A 19,713-nucleotide genomic window follows, 5' to 3' on the forward strand; every position below is an offset into this window, starting at 1 on the left:
ATTAGTACCCGGCGCTACTGACATAATTTTACAAAAGTACCGAATTTGGCACCCATCTTGAGAAGGACATACTGTGTGGTACCTCAGCATCATAGAGCACGCCTTGCAACAGGTGGTTTCCTCAAAGTTGTGCATCTGGAAGTCGTGGCTGTTGGCCGAAGCGTTCTCAGGAAACAAGTTGGACCTGCCAGGAACACAAGACGGTTGTCAGCGCAAGGCCTTAGAACAGTCAAGGGTCTTTTCCAAAGTTGAATGCGTACAATCGTCTAAATATGTCTCTCTTAAGGGAAAACATTTAGATTTAGGGACAGCTAAGGACTGTAGACCAGGGATGACAAAACCTTTTCCAGCGAGAAAACTGTAAGGATGCAGGGGTTCTGTGATACAATTTGTGCATTAAAAATGCTAAAAGTAATGTCAAAATATGCAAAGCTATCCAAACAAAATATCCAAATCTTAGTTTTGTTTTATAAGAGACCAAGCAAATGAGTGTAATAACTAATAAATTGTCATTTTGTGGGACAAGTTCTGGGACAAAAATGGCCCCTGCCCTGCACTTCGGATACGCCCACATTAGAAGATGCGCTGAACTTACATAGCCATCTCAAACTGCTCCAACCACTTCTTCTTCAGTTCTCGTGTTTTAAAGAACAAGTCGTAGCCAAACGTCCCGTGAGAGTCCAGCAGAAGGAACAAGTAGGACCACTGTGGACAAACGGGTCACAATTGTTAGCGTAACATCTCCGCAGTGCTACTGGAGCATGAGAAGAAAAGGAACCACCTTCTTTTTGTCTTTCTCCCCCGCCGTCTCATCACGGATTTGGAATTGATGAAGGTCGATGATCTCCTTGAGCTCAAAGGTCTCACCGCTCTTCTTCTTGCACACAAACATGGCCTTGTCGAAGAGGAAGGCGTACCTGCCCGAAGGACGAACCCATACGAGATCAAGTAACCCATCGAACAAGAGAGATATAAACATCGCCTAACAGTGTTTGCCATCCGTTCAAAAATACCGCAAATACTTTTGGATTGCCACAAATAGATTTTGCGCGTGTAAACTCGTTTGAGTCACACATTAAGAGTGTTACTAAAACGGCCTTCTTTCATCTCCGTAATATCGCTAAAATTCGTTCCATCTTGTCCACTAGCGACGCTGAGATCATTATTCATGCGTTCGTTACGTCTCGTCTCGATTACTGTAACGTATTATTTTCGGGCCTCCCTATGTCTAGCATTAAAAGATTACAGTTGGTACAAAATGCGGCTGCAAGGCTTTTGACAAAAACAAGAAAGTTTGATCATATTACGCCTATACTGGCTCACTTGCACTGGCTTCCTGTGCACTTAAGATGCGACTTTAAGGTTTTACTACTTACGTATAAAATATTACACGGTTTAGCTCCAGCCTATCTCGCCGATTGTATTGTACCATATGTCCCGACAAGAAATCTGCGTTCAAAGAACTCCGGCTTATTAGTGATTCCCAGAGCCAAAAAAAAGTCTGCGGGCTATAGAGCGTTTTCTATTCGGGCTCCAGTACTCTGGAATGCCCTCCCGGTAACAGTTAGAGATGCTACCTCAGTAGAAGCATTTAAGTCCCATCTTAAAACTCATTTGTATAATCTAGCCTTTAAATAGACCCCCCCTTTTTTAGACCAGTTGATCTGCCGTTTCTTTTCTTCTCTCCTCTTCTCCCCTGTCCCTTGCGAGGGGGAGTTGCATAGGTCCGGTGGCCATGGATGAAGTGCTGGCTGTCCAGAGCCGGGACCCCGGGTGGACCACTAGCCTGTGCATCGGTTGGGGACATCTCTGCGCTGCTGACCCGTCTCCGCTCGGGATGGTTTCCTGTTGGCCCCGCTGTGGACTGGACTCCCGCTGATGTGTTGGATCCACTGTGGACTGGACTTTCACAATGTTATGTCAGACCCACTCGACATCCGTTGCTTTCGGTCTCCCCTAGAGGGGGGGGGTTACCCACATATGCGGTCCTCTCCAAGGTTTCTCATAGTCATTCACCGACGTCCCACTGGGGTGAGTTTTTCCTTGCCCGTATGTGGGCTCTGTACCGAGGATGTCGTTGTGGCTTGTACAGCCCTTTGAGACACTTGTGATTTAGGGCTATATAAATAAACATTGATTGATTGATTAAACACATTATAATGGGACTGTGTGTAGGGATTGGTACGGAATCCAAACTTTTTTGGCACCAACCAAATCCCCCCGGTTCTTCCGGTTACCGATTCGCGTAAATGCTATGTTTCAGGACCTGGGTTGCGCTTGACGTCACGCCCGGTTGCCGACTCAGCCGGTTCATTACACTTTGGCACTTAGCAATTACTGCAGCAGCACTGAGAGTGGTCTCAGCCAAACTCCCACAAGGTAAAGTTGACATTTTCAATCCCAACAAAGAAATTGACTCAAAAAAGGCTCCGACGTAAGTAAAATAAGGCTACACTTTTGCTAAGCGAGCTTGATGCTAATATGCATTGGCTTTGCTATTGACATGCTACTATTTAGCATTAGCGATTTTACATGGCAATTTCAACACCTCCTAATTTTTTATGAAAACTACAACTTAGATGCACGTTACAATCAAACAGCTGGTACGCAATAATAATAATTACGGTATTGAGAAAAAACACACAAACAAACCATGAACCTTACACTACTGCCATCAACGTCTTGGACTTGCAACTGTACTTTCAACGTAAGGTCATACTTACAAACGAGACTCAGAAATGTGATGATAAAACAAGATATACCAACTGGACAGCAGTTATCATAATCAGCTCATTTTTAAATGCTGCAATAAAAAAATAAAAAAATAATTATCAAAAACAATTCATATTTATTAACACACATTGACTCCCAGGTACCAGGAATGAGTACCGAATCGATTCAAATGTGAACGGTAGCCATTGTAGCTTGTCGTTACAACTGTGTACAGTAGATGACATCTCTGCTTCTTAATGAGCTCCTGGGCTAATAAAAAGACGGAGCAGGAGCAGGGGTCAGTAAGTGTTGCCAACTTTGCGACATTTTCTGGTCCTTGGACCACCGTACTACTCAGGGTTCACACGTGAGTCAGCGGGCGAGCATGACACACGCGGTCACATCTTTCCCATTACCCCGACCCACCCCCACAAATTCCAGTTACGACTATTAGAATTTTCCACCATGAGGGAGCTACGTTATTGTTGATATCAACATCTAGTCATGATCATCCCCCAACCTAAAGGCCCCAAAATCAGTTTGAAAGCAGACCCGATTATATAAAGCAAAGTAATGACTTTGTTGATGGCTAGGAGCGGTTTTGCCAGCAGGCTCCGCCCACTACGAATGGGTACAAACAGGTGCGGACCCATTTGTCACTTCAGGGTGTCATCGTCATCATTTCTATTAATTTTTATTAAGATCTGAATTTGTGGAGCCGAGTTATAAATGTTGAAAGATTTGTGGCAAGCCGTCAGATCAAAGTTTGCCACCGTGCCACGCCCACATCCTAAGGTGTAGGCAAAATGTATTTGCTATTTATAATCGACCATATGTCTGGTATCTGTGATTATAACCGCAACTCAATTGGTCAAAGTCCTGAGGAGGAGTTTGTTAACCCGTTTTTGGCCTAAAAATGGCAGACGAAAACCAAGACGGCCGACTTCTTGTTTTTTTCAAATATGGGTTCTTGGCGATTTTTGTGTTGATGCGCGAATTTGGGGCGAGGGCTAATCTTTTCCAGTTTTAAAAGGTGCGTTAAAGAGCTACTTTTGTAAGTTTGGGTTTAGGACCCCTAAAATATCAGATTTTATGCCGGACCGGACATGTTTGCAAAAATTGGGCAGTTTTGGTGCACATTAAAGGCCTACTGAAATGAATTTTTTTTACTTAAACGGGGATAGCAGATCTATTCTATGTGTCATACTTGATCATTTCGCGATATTGCCATATTTTTGCTGAAAGGATTTAGTATAGAACAACGACGATAAAGATTGCAACTTTTGGTATCTGATAAAAAAAAGGCTTGCCCCTACGTAGTACTTGCCCCTAAGTAGCGTGACGTAGTCAGTTGAACATATACGCAAAGTTCCCTATTGTTTACAATGATGGCCGCATGAAGTGAGAGAGATTCGGACCGAGAAAGCGACAATTTCCCCATTAATTTGAGCGAGGATGAAAGATTTGTGGATGAGTAAAGTGCAAGTGAAGGACTAGTGGGGAGTTGAAGCTATTCAGATAGGGAAGATGCTGTGAGAGCCGGGGGTGACCTGATATTCAGCTGGGAATGACTACAACAGTAAATAAACACAAGACATATATATATACTCTATTAGCCACAACACAACCAGGCTTATATTTAACATGCCACAAATTAATCCTGCATAAAAACACCTGCGTGTTTGTTATGCTAGCTCCTAGCTCCTCTGCTAGCTCCTAGCTCCATAGAACACGCCAATACAATTCAAACACCTGATCAACACACACAATCACTCAGCCCAAAAGACCGTTCACCTAACCCAAGGTTCATAAAGCTTATATATTTTTAAAAAGTTACGTACGTGACGCGCACGTACGGTCAAGTTATCAAATGTTTAGCAGCCAAGGCTGCATACTCACGGTACCTGATATTCAGCTGGGAATGACTACAACAGTAAATAAACACAAGACATATATATACTCTATTAGCCACAACACAACCAGGCTTATATTTAATATGCCACAAATTAATCCTGCATAATAACACCTGCGTGTTTGTTATGCTAGCTCCTAGCTCCTCTGCTAGCTCCTAGCTCCATAGAACACGCCAATACAATTCAAACACCTGATCAACACACACAATCACTCAGCCCAAAAGACCGTTCACCTAACCCAAGGTTCATAAAGCTTATATATTTTTAAAAAGTTACGTACGTGACGCGCACGTACGGTACGTGTTATGCTAGCTCCTAGCTCCTATGCTAGCTCCTAGCTCCATAGAACACGCCAATACAATTCAAACACCTGATCAACACACACAATCACTCAGCCCAAAAGACCGTTCACCTAACCCAAGGTTCATAAAGCTTATATATTTTTAAAAAGTTACGTACATACGCAAAAAAAAGTTGCGCACATACGGTCAAGCGATCAAATGTTTAGAAGCCAAAGCTGCATACTCACAGTAGCACGTCTGCGTCTTTGTCATCCAAATCAAAGTAATCCTGGTAAGAGTCTGTGTTGTCCCAGTTCTCTACAGGCGTCTGTGTATCAAAGTCAAAAGTCCTCCTGGTTAGAGTCTCTGTTATCCGAGTTCTTCAATCTTGACTGCATCTTTCGGGAATGTAAACAAAGAAGCGCCGGCTGTGTACTGTTGTGGCTGACTACGTTCGAAAAATACGTCCATTTCGCACCGACAACTTTCTTCTTTGCTTGTTCAGCTTCCTTCTCCATAATGCAATGAACATGATTGAAACAGATTCACGAACACAGATGTCCAGAATACTGTGGAATTATGAAATGAAAACAGAGCTTTTTCGTATTGGCTTCAATGTGGAAGGCATACCCGTGTTCCCCGGTCTACGTCACGCGCATACGTCATCCTCAGAGGCGTTTCGAACCGGAAGTTTAGCGGCAAATTTAAAATGTCACTTTATAAGTTAACCCGGCCGTATTGGCATGTGTTATAATGTTAAGATTTCATCATTGATATATAAACTATCAGACTGCGTGGTCGGTAGTAGTGGGTTTCAGTAGGCCTTTAAGGCCCTCATAAATGCGATTGAAGTGGGAGAATAATATTAAACAAAGGAATTTCAATAGGGCCTAAAAAGATGCAACAGTTAAACGTATTTGTTTTGGCTAATTATGCAATTTAGCTGATGATACCATTTAACCGCCAGCAACCCAACGCCACACATAGATCACACTCCTGTGGGAAAAACCGCCTACCTTTCCTGTTTGGACTTTTTATCCGAGCTGCAGATCTTCAGCTCGCCGTCAATCTTTGGGCGGCCAAAGAGCGCCAAGGACTGGGTCTGGGGAGGGTGTGGCGGGGAGGCTTTAGTTCTTCATATGACGTCGACGGAGACAAAGGAGTGAAAGGTTTAAGTGAGCTCACCATGTTCTCTATGGACAACTGGAAGGTGGTGATCTGTCTGAGGATCTCGTTGTCTCGCTTCACCTCGTTCACGCACTGCGCCAGGTCCTGGCAGACAAGATGTCAATAAGGCACATGTAAACATACGCGCATGCGCGCACACACACACTCACTCGCATGGCGTCAAGAGCCGTGCGCAGGTTCTCCTTGTCTGAAGGGTCAGTGGTGTGTTTCGCCAGCTCCTGAAGAAACAAACATGGAAGTAAACAACACATTTTAAACATTTCTCATCTTCCAAATCAACAAGGGAACAGGCTCCAACAGAGGTCCTTTCCCAGGCAGGCTCTGGTCTGGCTCGAGACATATTTTTTAAACACACCCAGACCTGCTACTACATTCTTCTGATGAACGCTTGGAACTTTCGGGGTCTTATTTCAATCTGTGCAGTTTGCTGGTTAATATGCTGTTTCATTCACAAACCTACTTGTAAGAGCAGGGGGTATTTCAGAACCCTCTGCATGGGGACCATGAGTAAATCCCTGAGAGAGAATCGTCCACTGTTTGCCCTCTTGGAACACTCCTAAGAGATAGAACAGGAAGAGAACAAAAACATGTGCTTAAATGCATTAATATACATATAGCTTTTTATTTATTTCTTGTATATTATTAGACTGTATGTTCTTGTGCTCAGGGGGAGGGGCTTGTGTCATTTTAGATTGACAGCAGGAACCCTTACCCCAGGGCTATTCAACTACATAATAAAGAGGGCCGTAGTTTCAAGAGTACAAGGGCTCGGATCTGGATTTTTTTGTCAGGTTACATTCTTCTGAGACTTAGTTTACTCAATTACAAAGTAAACACATCTGCTTTCACACTGCACTGTCAATAAATTAATTATTCTGTCCTCGTTACTCGATTCCAGCGTGTGCAGACAGTTAACAGTCAGAGAGAGACAAAAGCTCCAGAAGTTTTGTGTGGGGATTGATGTTCCTTATTATTTTGAATTATTTTCCATCCTTAGTTTTTTATTCATTTATTTTCTTTTTCATTTCGGATTGTAAGACTAAAAATATAAACATAGAATAAACATGACAAAAGTATAGCGTCCATTGTGTATTTTACATAAATAATGTCCATTGTGTATTTTACATTAAGAAAATAGAAGGTTTAGTGTTAATACATTTAGACAACTAAATATGTTTAAGCAGATAGAAATTAAACAACATTGCACACAAGGACTGTGACTCATCACAATTAAACATAAGGTGTAGCGTTATTGCCCTCTACTGGTCAAATTTAGCACTACATTTTAGCACTACGAGCTCTGATCGCCCAGAGTTACTCTTAGGCAAAAAACAACACGACCACGAATACAAAAGACATCACGAAGTCAGCAATTTCAATACAAAACAAACTAAATATCTTTATGCACAATATCTACCAACAAAGATTTGACCAAGTTTCGTGATGAAGCTTCCACCTGTGGATTTCTACCATTGTTGCTTCTTGTCTAGAACACTGTGACATTAATAATAATAATGATAATAAATAACATTGCATTCAAATAAAACTTTTAAAAGCGTTCCCAGATGGCATTCTGGCAATAAATTGCATTTGAGTAAAAATATCAGGGTCTTTTCTTAAGATAATTTTGATAACAGGGCCGGTTCTTGGCAGGCATATATGAGAGGGCAGTCAGAAATGTGAAGGGGGCAACACACTGTTCCATCATGCTCCAGCACTTTTTGTCTACGCTAATTCAGAAGTAACGTTGCTGCCTTTCTTAATGAATTTGGTCGTTAGCTACAGTATGTGTCCAACTCCAACCCAAGTATAAGTATGTTTTTAGAAACCGGTTGCAGATATGTTACTTGCTGGAATTTTGAACTGAAATGAACTGAAGTGAACTGCTCACCTCCAGCTTCATCCTGATGTCCTCCCTCGTAATCGACAGCTTGTCCAAATGTTTGGTTGCGGTTTCCACTTGGCTACAGTAACGTCCGTAGAGTAGAAGCCTAAAACATTATCGCAGAAAAGCTATTACAACATGTTTTCCATTGTTACTGTCACACAAGAATTAATGGTATGTGTGTGTGTGTGTACTCTACCTCTCCTTGTAGTTCAGGAACACCTGGTGAAGGGTCTTGGCTCCGGTTACGATGGACGTACGGATCTCCTCTAAGAATTCCCGATGCATTTGGGCTAAATCCTACACGCACACATGATGTACACGGTGCTGTTTCATATACAGTGGAACCTCCATTTACGAAACCCTCAATTTTCAATTTACAATCTTTTAGATGGAGCCAAACATGCCTCTGTGTGTGAACCATGTCTCTGTGTACAAATGCTTCATTATTCATTCATTTTGTGTCCCGCCTACAGGCAAAAAGCAGGGCGTCACTTGCTGCGTAGTACACTATAGTCCAGGGGTGTCCAAACTACGTCTTCAATATGGGCTGCTAGACGGCATGAGTCCAAAAAGCAATTTGGCTGGGCGCTGTGTTTTCATATAATATACAAATTGTTAGCGGTCTGATGGCTGCCAATGTCCACCATCTGGTGGCCAAAGAACATAACTCAAGTCATTGGCCATTAATTGTACATCAATATGACCACATGCACAACAATTCACGTATATGACCCAATCCAAACAACCTTCCCTAGTCATGGTTTCAGAAAAAACATCCAACCAGCAAAATAAAAAAAAAACATGGTCACACATACCACATCCGGCTCATTGAACTTTGTGGATATTATTTTAAAAAACGCCCAATCAGCATGAAAAAAATCAAATCCATTACAAGGGATGATAGGGAAATGCAAAACATTCTCTCCATTTTAACATTTTAGCTGCTTGATATTTCTAATTGGTTGGAAAAACTTTAAGGAGGTTGTCACGGAAGTAAACAAGGTATGGGTCGAATTTTTAACCAATTATAATAATTATTAATTATATATACATAATATTATTTGAATAATATGTAATCACATATATATATATATATATATATATATATATATATATATATATATATATATATATATATACAGTATAAATGTATATATATATATATATATATATATATATATATATACAGTATAAATATATATATATATATATACAGTATAAATATATATATATATATATATATATATATATATATATATATATATATATATATATATATATATATATATATATATATATATATATATATATATATATATATATATATATATATATATATATATATATATATATATATATATATATACATACATATAGTTACTTTGCATGCAGTTGGCATTTAGTCACCGGCCAAATTTTTTAAGCCCAATGCGGCCCCTCAGTCAAAAAGTTTGTACACCCCTGCTATAGTCACTTCTCAGAGCATCAGCGTGTATCTTTTTTTCCCCGCGTTTTGACAAGTTTTGTCCATTTTGATAACTCCCAAAAAGACGACAGACCAGTGTGGAAAAAAGGAGAGAATCGCTGTGGAGTTAAAAAAAGAAAAGAAAGAAGAGTATTTAGGAGGAGTACATTAATGGTGCTCACACGTATGGAAGAGTGGACAAAGCAGGCTTCATATCACAGCAAGTTTTCATTGTGATGAGACCGGACTTTTTCGGGAAAAAATGCCAAAGCAGACTTATTTCACAGTGGAGGAGAAAACTACCTCTCGTTCAGCGGAACCACTTTCAAACGCACACACCCTTCCCTTCACTTCCTTTGTCTGCTCCTTTCTCGTCAGCTCCTCCTTTGCCGATGTTAAGGTAAGTGGATTTGAATGTGTGTTATTGTAGCAATATCGTTGTTAAAGTTAGGGATTTTTGTGATTTCTGATCGTTTGTAAGGGCACCAAATTGACTTTTGTGTATATGCGCTGCTCTGCCAACACGCGCATATACACAAAAGTCAATTTGGTGTCCTTACTGACAGCAGCTTGTTGTCTTGGCTTGTTAATAAATAGAAAGTTGACTCATCACCTCCTTGTTATGTTTGTTTGATATAGAGAACTGTATATCACTTGATATTGTGTTCAGAGTCTACAAACCTTCACTAAAATATGGACTTTTGTCAAGGCTGGAACCAATTATTCATATTTACATTGTTTCTTACAGAGAAGATTGCTTCACTGAACCAATTTATTTCGTACATCGAGAGAGAGGAGATACATACAAAACCCAAAACCAGTGAAGTTGGCATGTTGTGTAAATGGTAAATAAAAACAGAATAAAATTATTTGCAAATCCTTTTCAACCCATATTCAATTGAATAGACTGCAAAGACAAGATATTTAATGTTTGAACTGCGAAACGTATTTTATTTTTTTCAAGTAATCATTAACTTAGAATTTAATGGCAACAACACATTGCAAAAAAGTTGGCACAGTGGCATTTTTACCACTGTGTTACATGGCCTTTCCACTTTGCATCAGTCCATCTTAGATGAGCTTAGGCTCAGCGAAGCCGGCGGTGTTCTTGGGTGTTGTTGATAAATGGCTTTCGCTTTGCATGGTAGAGTTTTAACTTGCACTTACAGATGTAGCGACGAACTGTAGTTACTGACAGCGGTTTTCTGAAGTGATCCTGAGCCCATGTGGTGATATCCTTTACACACTGATGTCGCTTTTTGATGCAGTACCGCCTGAGTGATCGAAAGTCACGAGCAATCAATGTTGGTTTTCGGCCTTGCCCCTTACGTGCAGTGTTTTCTCCAGATTCTTTGAACCTTTTGATGATATTACGGACCGTAGATGGAGATATCCCTAAATTCCTTCCAAAATCTAGTTGAGAAATGTTGTTCTTAAACAGTTCGACAATTTGCTCACACATTTGTTCACAAAGTGGTGACCCTCGCCCCATCCTTGTTTGTGAATGACTGGGCATTTCATGGAAGCTGCTTTTATATCCAATCATGGCACCCACCTGTTCCCAATTAGCATGCTCCCTGTGGGATGTTCCAAATAAGTGTTTGATGAGCATTCCTCAACTTTCTCAGTCTTTTTTGACAGCTTTTTTGAAACATCAATTCCAAATCAGCTAATATTTGCAAAATATAACAAAGGGTACCAGTTCGAACATTAAGTATCTTGTCTTTGCAGTCTATTCAATTGAATATAGGTTGAAAAGGATTTGCAAATCATTATATTCTGTTTTTATTTACAATTTACACAACATGTCATCTTCACTGGTTTTGGGTTTTGTACATGTTATGTTAATTAAAGGGGAACTGCACTTTATTTTGTAATTTTGCCTATCCTTCACAATCATTATGAAAGACGAGAACACATATGACTTTTTTGTCTTCTTGTCTCTCATAATGATTGTGAGTGATAGTCAAAATTCCACAAAAAGTCCAATTCCCCTTCACATCCTGTTTGTACAATACCTGTATGTTGATGAAGATGGTCTCAATATCTGGAGCTTGGAGGAACCTTTCCAGAGGTTTCTTAAAGTGCTGATGCAAGGACAAGATATTAGGGATCGTTGTTGTGTGTGTGTGTGTGTGTGTGTGTGTGTGTGTGTGTGTGTGTGTGTGTGTGTGTGTGTGTGTGTGTGTGTGTGTGTGCGTGTAGGTGCAGCACACCTGTAAAATAGATTCCAGGGTATCCGAGTACTTTCCTTCCGTCTGTTTGATCTCCTGCAGGCAACACTCTCGCTTGTCCACTCCGGACTTCTGCAACACACGCACACGCACACGCACACGCAAACACACACACACACACACACACACACACACACACACACACACACACACACACACACACACACACACACACACACACACACACACACACACATAATGGAATGTGGAATGTAGCCATGTGTAAAGACACTGTCAGTAGAATCGATAGTGAGGAGTGTCAGCATCCACTAACAGTTTCGGGTTGTTCCACTGTTCTCATCAAGTCCTCATAGATTTCATCCCCTTCGTCCTCCTCGTCATCCACGCAGTCGTACAAATCGTCGTCCTCATCCACCGTGTCGCTAAAGAACCCCACACATTATGCAAACGTGCAATACTTAAACAATAACAAAGAATGTAACGATAATTCAGTATTTCTGCGTAGACGAGCAGACCCGTACTCTACCACACCTGAAGGGGGCGTACATGTGCCTAACCAAACATGGTTTAAAGCAGGGGTCTTCAGCCTTTGCCAGGCCCAGGACCCCCAAACTGATAGAGAAATGGACCGGGCGACCCCCTACTTACGTATCCTGTCTAAAAGTGTTTTTTGAATTAAACTGATCCTAAAGGTACCTTGTTATTGTGCAATACTAAGACGTTCATATCATATAGTATAACGTCGCTAATAGCTGGCTGGCACTTCGAGCCTGATCTACTAAAAGTTGGCGTGTAGTAAAACACGTCCAAACTGGATAGCACACTGATCTACTAAACTTGTGAGCAGAGGATTGCTTCTTTTTAGTGAGCAGAAAAAGAAGTAGCGCAATCCATTTCACTTGCTTGTTTTCATGAAATGCAGAATATATGCTGATCATCAGAACGCCCACAATACTGGAGGAGAAAATGCAATTATAATCATTTCGCACACGCAGTGTGATTTATCATGACCAAAACTCAATTGCGAGCGCCATTTTCAGTCTTTATTTAGCACGTATAAAAAGTACTGTGAAAGGGGAGGCGATTGCGCTGCAGCTTCGTGCTACATATGGACTGTCGAAAATAAAAATATCAGACATATCCTCTATGCAGCAATATAATTTTATAACTTTACAGCTGCTGAATTACCTAAGGGGCTAATTGAAACAAATTAAATTGCTAGCTGAAAACTGGTGTGCTATTTGCTAGCTGACAACTAGTACACTAATCACTCACTGACAACTGTCGCGCTAAACGCTAGCTGACAAATAGCACACTAATTGATAGCTGACAACTGTCGCGCTAATCAATTGCTGACAACTAGCACACTAATCACTCACTGACAACTAGCGCGCTAATTGCTAGGTGACAACTGGCATGCTAAACACTATCTGACAAATGGCTTGCTTAAAGCTAGCTGACAAATGACGCGCTATTCTCTAGCTGACAACTGGCACGCTAATCGTGAGCTGACAACTACCACGCTTATCATTCGCTGACAACAGGTGCGTTAAACGTGAGCTGACAACAGGCGTGCTAATCGCCAGCTGACAACTGCCGCGTTAATTGCTAGCTGGCAACAGGCTCGCTAATCGCTAGCTGACAACTGGCGGGCTAATAGCTAGCTAACGAACTGGGGTGCTATTCGCTAGTTGATGAATGGCACGCTAATCAGAACCAGAGTCAGGTTTACAGTATTTGGCCAAGTATACTTGCATAAAAAAGGAATTTGTCTTCGGCAGTTGTTAGCTCTCTAAACATACAACAAATAGACAAGTATACATTCACTGAGCAAGCAAGTACTCTAGGTGCATACTTCACAGTAAGTCATCTATCAACATTATATACAAATCTACATATATACAATATACAAATACATACTAATCACACGCTGACCACAGGCGCATCAATCACGAGCTGCCAACTGGTTTGTTAATCGATAGCTGACAGCAGGCGTGCTACTTGCTAGCTAACAACTGGTGCTCTATTTGCTAGCTCAAAAATGGCAGGCTAATCGCTAGCTGATAACCAACACGCTAATCACGAGCTGACAACTGGCGAGTTAATCGCTAGCTGACAGCTGATGTGCTAATTATAGCTGGAAACTGGTGCGTTAATCGGTAGCTGAATTTACCATGTATTGATTAACGTGGACCCCGACTTAAACAAGTTGAAAAACTTATTGGGGTGTTACCATTTAGTGGTCAATTGTAGGAAATATGTACTGTACTGTGCAATCTACTAATAAAAGTCTCAATCAATCAATCACAAACTGGTGTGCTAATGATAGCCGGCAACTGGTGCGTTAATCGCCAGCTATCTTAAAAGCTCGCATGGATAGAATACCGTAATTTCCGGACTATAAGCCGCTACTTTTTCCCCTCGTTCTGGTCCCTGCGGCTTATACAAGGGTGCGGCTTATTTACGGCCTGTTCTTCTCCGACACCGACGAAGAGGATTACGGTGGTTTTAGTACGCAGGAGGAAGACGATGACACAATGATTAAAGACTGACTTTTCATATACCGGTAGGCTGGTTATTTTGATAACGTACAGGCGAGCACTTTGTATTACTTTGCACCGTTGTATCATTTGTACTCTGCACGAATGCTGTTCGCCATGTCAAAGATGTGAAAGTTTGATTGAATGATTGAAAGATTTATTGTTAATAAATGGGACGCTTTGCGTTCCCAAACAGTCATCTCTGTCCCGACAATCCCCTCCGTGGTAGCAGGAACCCCTATATACTACGGTAATTACACATCAAAACCCTGCGGCTTATAGTCGGGTGCGGCTTATATATGGAGCAATCTGTATTTTCCCCTAAATTTAGCTGGTGCGGTTTATAGTCAGGTGCGGCTTATAGTCCGGAAATTACGGTAATATAATGAATTATTCATGATTTTATTTTCAATTCACAAGGTATGGTGTCCATGCCACTGCTATTTCCAAACTAAATTACAATGTGTTGAAGTGTGTTTAAATACATTTACGTTGACTGGGGAATATATAAAAAATATTGAAAATAAAGTCTAATAAAACAAATATTTCATGACCCTCCTACAGTACCTCTGCTGACCCCCTGTTGAAGACCCCTGCTTTAAAGCATGTGATTATAAATCTGCTTTTATATTTTTCTAATGTCTCCCTCAACAAGTTTATCGGGAGTGGAAAAAATGCGTACTCTATCTTGTCCGACAGGCCGTTGTAGATGTCATCATCGGAGATGTTTGCTCCAAAAGGGAAAGGTCTGTGGAGAGGGAGAAGTTTGGGTAAAAGAGGAAATGTTGGAGGACAGCTTCAATAACTTGACGATGAAAATTACTCACTGGAGTCCTCTTTCGATAGAAATAGGTGAGTGAGAGAGGATGGACAACGTGTTCAGGACCTGTCTCACAGCAAAGGCAAAAGTAATGAATGATATGTATAACATTAGGAACAACAAACATTATCTATAGAAAAATTGAAGGACGTGTGCTTGGGTCCATTTTGATACATTTTGTAAATAAAAAAATCATAAAACCAGGCTAATGGAGGTCGATATATGCTAATGCAGGGGTTCTTAACCTTTTTCACTACATAGGGGCCCAGGGCCAACTCAAATATTAACACTAAATGAGTAATCTTACTCTTGATTTTAATCACATTCAATAATTACATCTAAGGTTAGAGTGTCCGCCCTGAGATCGGTAGGTTGGAGTTCAAATCCCAGCCGAGTCATACCAAAGACTATAAAAATGGGACCCATAACCTCCCTGCTTGGCACTCAGCAACAAAGGGTTGGAGTTGGGGGTTAAATCACCAAAATGATTCCCGGGCGCGGCGCCGCTGCTGCCCACTGCTCCCCAAGGGGATGGGACAAATGCAGAGGACAAATTTCACCACATCTAGTGTGTGTGTGACAATCATTGGTACTTTAATCTTAATCTTTAATCTACTTACAGTTTAACAGTGATCAAATAAATAAATTACGACTAAATCGTAAATAATGATAATATATGTTTTTTAAATAAACTGTCAATAAATTTAAGCGCAAATGAAAACACAGCATCACCACTTCAGTCATATTTTTTGCACTTAAGAAATTCTCTGTTTGTTTGAGATTGTCATTACTGCCACCAGTGGTGAAAAAGTGTATTACAACTGAGTACCGCTGCGGCCCATACGGACCACAGCTGAGAAACAGGCAGCAGACTACGGTCCATCCAGACCCACACCTCCTGCCACCTGAACAATTTTTTCCCCTCGGCCATCAGGCACATGAACAATAACAAGATCTGATAGCTCAGGCACAGCTCATTTTATTACCTATTCTGTGTTATGTGTTTTATGTTGCACAATTGCACCAAGAAAAATTCCTAGTTTGTGAACCCATTCTCAAACAATGGCAATAAAAACTATTCTGATTCTGATTCTGAACAATGTTAAGAAACACTGTGCTAATCTATCTAAACATCCACATATTAGCTTTACGTTGTAGATGACAAAGCAAACTAGTGTACAATCTAATAATATACCTCATTGATAATAAATGTATTATTTTATTAATTATTCTACATTTTTGTAGGAGCCAAAAAACCAAAGAAACTTTGTACTGAAAATGGCCCCTGGAATCAGACAGCAGAAAGACACCAAGGCTAGGTTCAAACTGCCAAGTATGATGCCTAATTTCAATATTTTGTTAAATTCGATTTTTAATTTTTTTTGTCGTGGCTCACAAGTGCAAAGAAAAGCGATTTCTAATGTGAGCTGAATAGGTCCCAGAAGTGACCTGCATGCGCACATGATGTTATGACGTCACGAGGGATGGGTACAGTTCAGATTTGAACCGATACGGTACCAATTCCCACTATCCCAATCAATACCGGTACTCAAGGGTGCCAATTTTCGTTGTTTTTGATAATAACATTATTTTTTATTCACAAACTATTCTCCCCTCTCCCCTCAGGCAGGAGACTACGGTCCATCCAGACCCACACCTCCCGCCACCTGAACAGTTTTTTCCCCTCGGCCATCAGGCACATGAACAATAACAAGATCTGATAGCTCAGGCACAGCTCATTTTATTACCTATTCTGTGTTATGTGTTTTATGTTGCACGATTGCACCAAGAAAAATTCCTAGTTTGTGAACCCATTCTCAAACAATGGCAATAAAAACTATTCTGATTCTGATTCTGAACAATGTTAAGAAACACTGTGCTAATCTATCTAAACACCCACATATTAGTTTTATGTTGTAGATGACAAAGCAAACTAGCGTACAATCTAATAATATACCTAGTTGATAATAAATGTATTATTTTGAGCTGAATAGGTCCCAGAAGTGACCTGCATGCGCACATGATGTTATGACGTCACGAGGGATGGGTACAGTTCACATTTGAACCGATACGGTACAAATTCCCACTATCCCAATCAATACCGGTTCTCAAGGGTGCCAATTTTTGTTGTTTTTGATAATAAAATTATTTTTTATTGCAATATTAAAAATAAGTGCTGTCCTGTTGTTATAGCTTGTTTTATTGTGACATTTCAGAGTCTCACTTACAGTTGCAAGTCCAAGACATATTTATATGGCAGTAGTGTATAGTTTATGGCGTGTTTTTTTATTTTCATTGCGCCCTAAAACGTGTTAATTCTGTAAATATTGTACTTATTACACATCAACTGTTAGATTCTAAAGTGCATTTTAGTTGTACTTTTCATTAACAAATTTGGAGGTGTTGAAATCGCCATGTAAAATCGCTAATGCTAATCAGTAGCATGTCAATAGCAAAGCCAATATAAATTAGCATCAAGCTCGCGTATATCTTGGAACAGTGGAGCCTTACTTTTACTCTCGTTTTTTTAGTCAGTTTCTTTGTTGACGTTGAAAAATACAACATTGCCGGGAGATAGTTTGACCGAGTCTGCTCTCAGTGCTGCTGGAGTGATCGCCAAGTGCCTAAGTCAGAGGTGCCCACACTTTTTCAGCAGGCGAGCTACTTTTCAAATGACCAAGTCAAGGTGATCTATTTCATATATATATATATATATATATATATATATATATATATATATATATATATATATATATATATATATATATATATATATATATATATATAAAAAATATTTATATATATATAAAATATTTATATATATTATTATTTATATATTATACTCATATGTATATATATTTATGTATATATTTATAACTAATGTTTATTTATTTATGAAACGGACGTTTTTTTGTTAACATGTTAAAGGAGCTTAATAAAAATACAAGCATGTATTAACGCGTGTATCATTTTGTAATTTTATGCATGTTTGAAAAAACTCAAACCATAACCATAACATATACATTCCTTTCTTTCATGAAGACAAGAATATAAGTTGGTGTATTACCTGATTCTGATGACTTGCATTCACAGTAGCGCTGATAACGTCCACATTTTCAAATTTACATTGTGGAGGAGAAAAAAGTTCTTCTTTTCTGTCCAATACCACATGAAAGTGGTTGGTTTTCGGCATCTTATTTGTCCAGCTTCCATACTCGTTTTTATACACTTTACAAGAAATACATTGGCGGCAAACTCCGTAGCTTGCTAGCTTGTGAGCGGTAGCTTTCTGAGACTCTTATTTTGTTAGCGCAGGCAGGATAGAGCTGCACTTTTATTGTGAAGACAGGAACTGTGCGGTCGGTCTTTAGGGTTTAGACAGCAGGTGCGCCGCGAAAGTCTGTTGAAATAAAAAGTGTTTCTTGCCTTCCTGTCAGTGTTTTTTTTTTTTTTTTTAAACTGAGCTCGCAGCAGCCAGCGTCATCTCACAAGATCCTTGTGTGCCTTGAATGTCAATCATGTGACGAAAGTGACGTCATAGTGAAGATTGATGATCGCTAATTTTTAGGACTATTTTTTAAATGCGTGGCTGGCGATCGACGGACACACCCTTCGTGATCGACCGGTAGCTCGCGATCGACGTAATGGGCACCCTGGCCTAAGTGCAGCAACCTGGCTGTGACGTCACGTGCAACCCAGGTACCGAAACATGGCAGTGACTGGTGCAGGACCGGCGAGATTCGGTCGGTGCCAAAAAGGTACCGTCTCCGGTACCCATCCCTATACGTACGTCACACACGCTACAACATGCGCTCACTAAAACTAAGCGACTGACAGACAATGACATAACCTCCTGGCGGAGGTGATAACACCTTTGCAATGAACACAAACTCCTATCATAAAACCACATCACGACACTTCCTGTTTAGGCCGGTGTGGTCACATGCCAGCTGCAGTGTGAAGTCAGTGCTCGGCAGTACTGTGGCATATGTGTGTGTGTGTGCGTGACTTGTTCAGCCTCGAGATGTGAGGCGGCAGCAGGGGGCTTACCTTGGCAAAGTCGCGAACGTCAAACAAGTCAAAGGCCTCGAAGAGGTCGCTCTTCTTCAGGTGGAACTTGGTCTGGCAGACGTCCAGGAAGGTCCGAATGTTCTTCAGGCACAGGAACTAGACACAAACGTACACAATGTTGTTGTGCGGGTGACTGATTGAGGAAAAGAAGCACATCCTTGTCTCATCTGCCATCCTATGGACTACAATATTTTGTCAAAGAAAGGTTGCGCCCCTAATTCATCACTTCAATGAATGAACCAGGGGTGTCCAAAGGTTTTTTGCAGAAAAATGAAAGCAAGCGGGGGCCATTTTGATATTTTTCATTTTCAAATTAATATATTGTAACTAGAGATGTCCGATAATGGCTTTTTTGCTGATATCCGATATTGTCCAACTCTTAATTACCGATTCCGATATCAACCGATAGCGATATATACAGTCGTGGAATTAACACATTATTATGCCTAATTTTGTTGTGATGCCCCGCTGGATGCATTGAACAATGTAACTTTACCATGAATTGATAAACGTGGACCCCGACTTAAACAATTTGAAAAACTTATTCGGGTGTTACCATTTAGTGGTCAATTGTACGGAATATTTACTGTACTGTGCAATCTACTAATACAAGTTTCAATCAATCAATCAAAAACTAAGA

General features: G+C 40.4%; 1 protein-coding gene across 5 annotated transcripts in view; it reads right to left on the bottom strand.

Annotated features, from left to right (window-relative positions):
• The window catches only part of LOC133633828 (proto-oncogene vav-like), a 75,431-nt gene that overhangs the window by 17,401 nt on the left and 38,317 nt on the right, over positions 1 to 19,713 (bottom strand). For all 5 annotated transcript variants that reach the window (XM_062026552.1, XM_062026553.1, XM_062026557.1 and 2 more), the window contains 15 exons: positions 19,053 to 19,169; positions 15,010 to 15,068; positions 14,865 to 14,930; positions 11,956 to 12,064; positions 11,664 to 11,753; positions 11,466 to 11,534; positions 8,179 to 8,279; positions 7,986 to 8,085; positions 6,555 to 6,650; positions 6,244 to 6,312; positions 6,092 to 6,178; positions 5,923 to 6,008; positions 782 to 917; positions 596 to 705; positions 83 to 184 (listed from right to left, as the gene is read on the bottom strand). In XM_062026552.1, coding sequence (XP_061882536.1) covers positions 83 to 184; positions 596 to 705; positions 782 to 917; positions 5,923 to 6,008; positions 6,092 to 6,178; positions 6,244 to 6,312; positions 6,555 to 6,650; positions 7,986 to 8,085; positions 8,179 to 8,279; positions 11,466 to 11,534; positions 11,664 to 11,753; positions 11,956 to 12,064; positions 14,865 to 14,930; positions 15,010 to 15,068; positions 19,053 to 19,169 — 1,397 coding nt within the window. The remainder of the gene's footprint in view (positions 1 to 82; positions 185 to 595; positions 706 to 781; positions 918 to 5,922; positions 6,009 to 6,091; positions 6,179 to 6,243; positions 6,313 to 6,554; positions 6,651 to 7,985; positions 8,086 to 8,178; positions 8,280 to 11,465; positions 11,535 to 11,663; positions 11,754 to 11,955; positions 12,065 to 14,864; positions 14,931 to 15,009; positions 15,069 to 19,052; positions 19,170 to 19,713) is intronic.

This window comes from Entelurus aequoreus, linkage group LG18 (assembly GCF_033978785.1).
Source record: "Entelurus aequoreus isolate RoL-2023_Sb linkage group LG18, RoL_Eaeq_v1.1, whole genome shotgun sequence".
NCBI lineage: Eukaryota > Metazoa > Chordata > Actinopteri > Syngnathiformes > Syngnathidae > Entelurus > Entelurus aequoreus.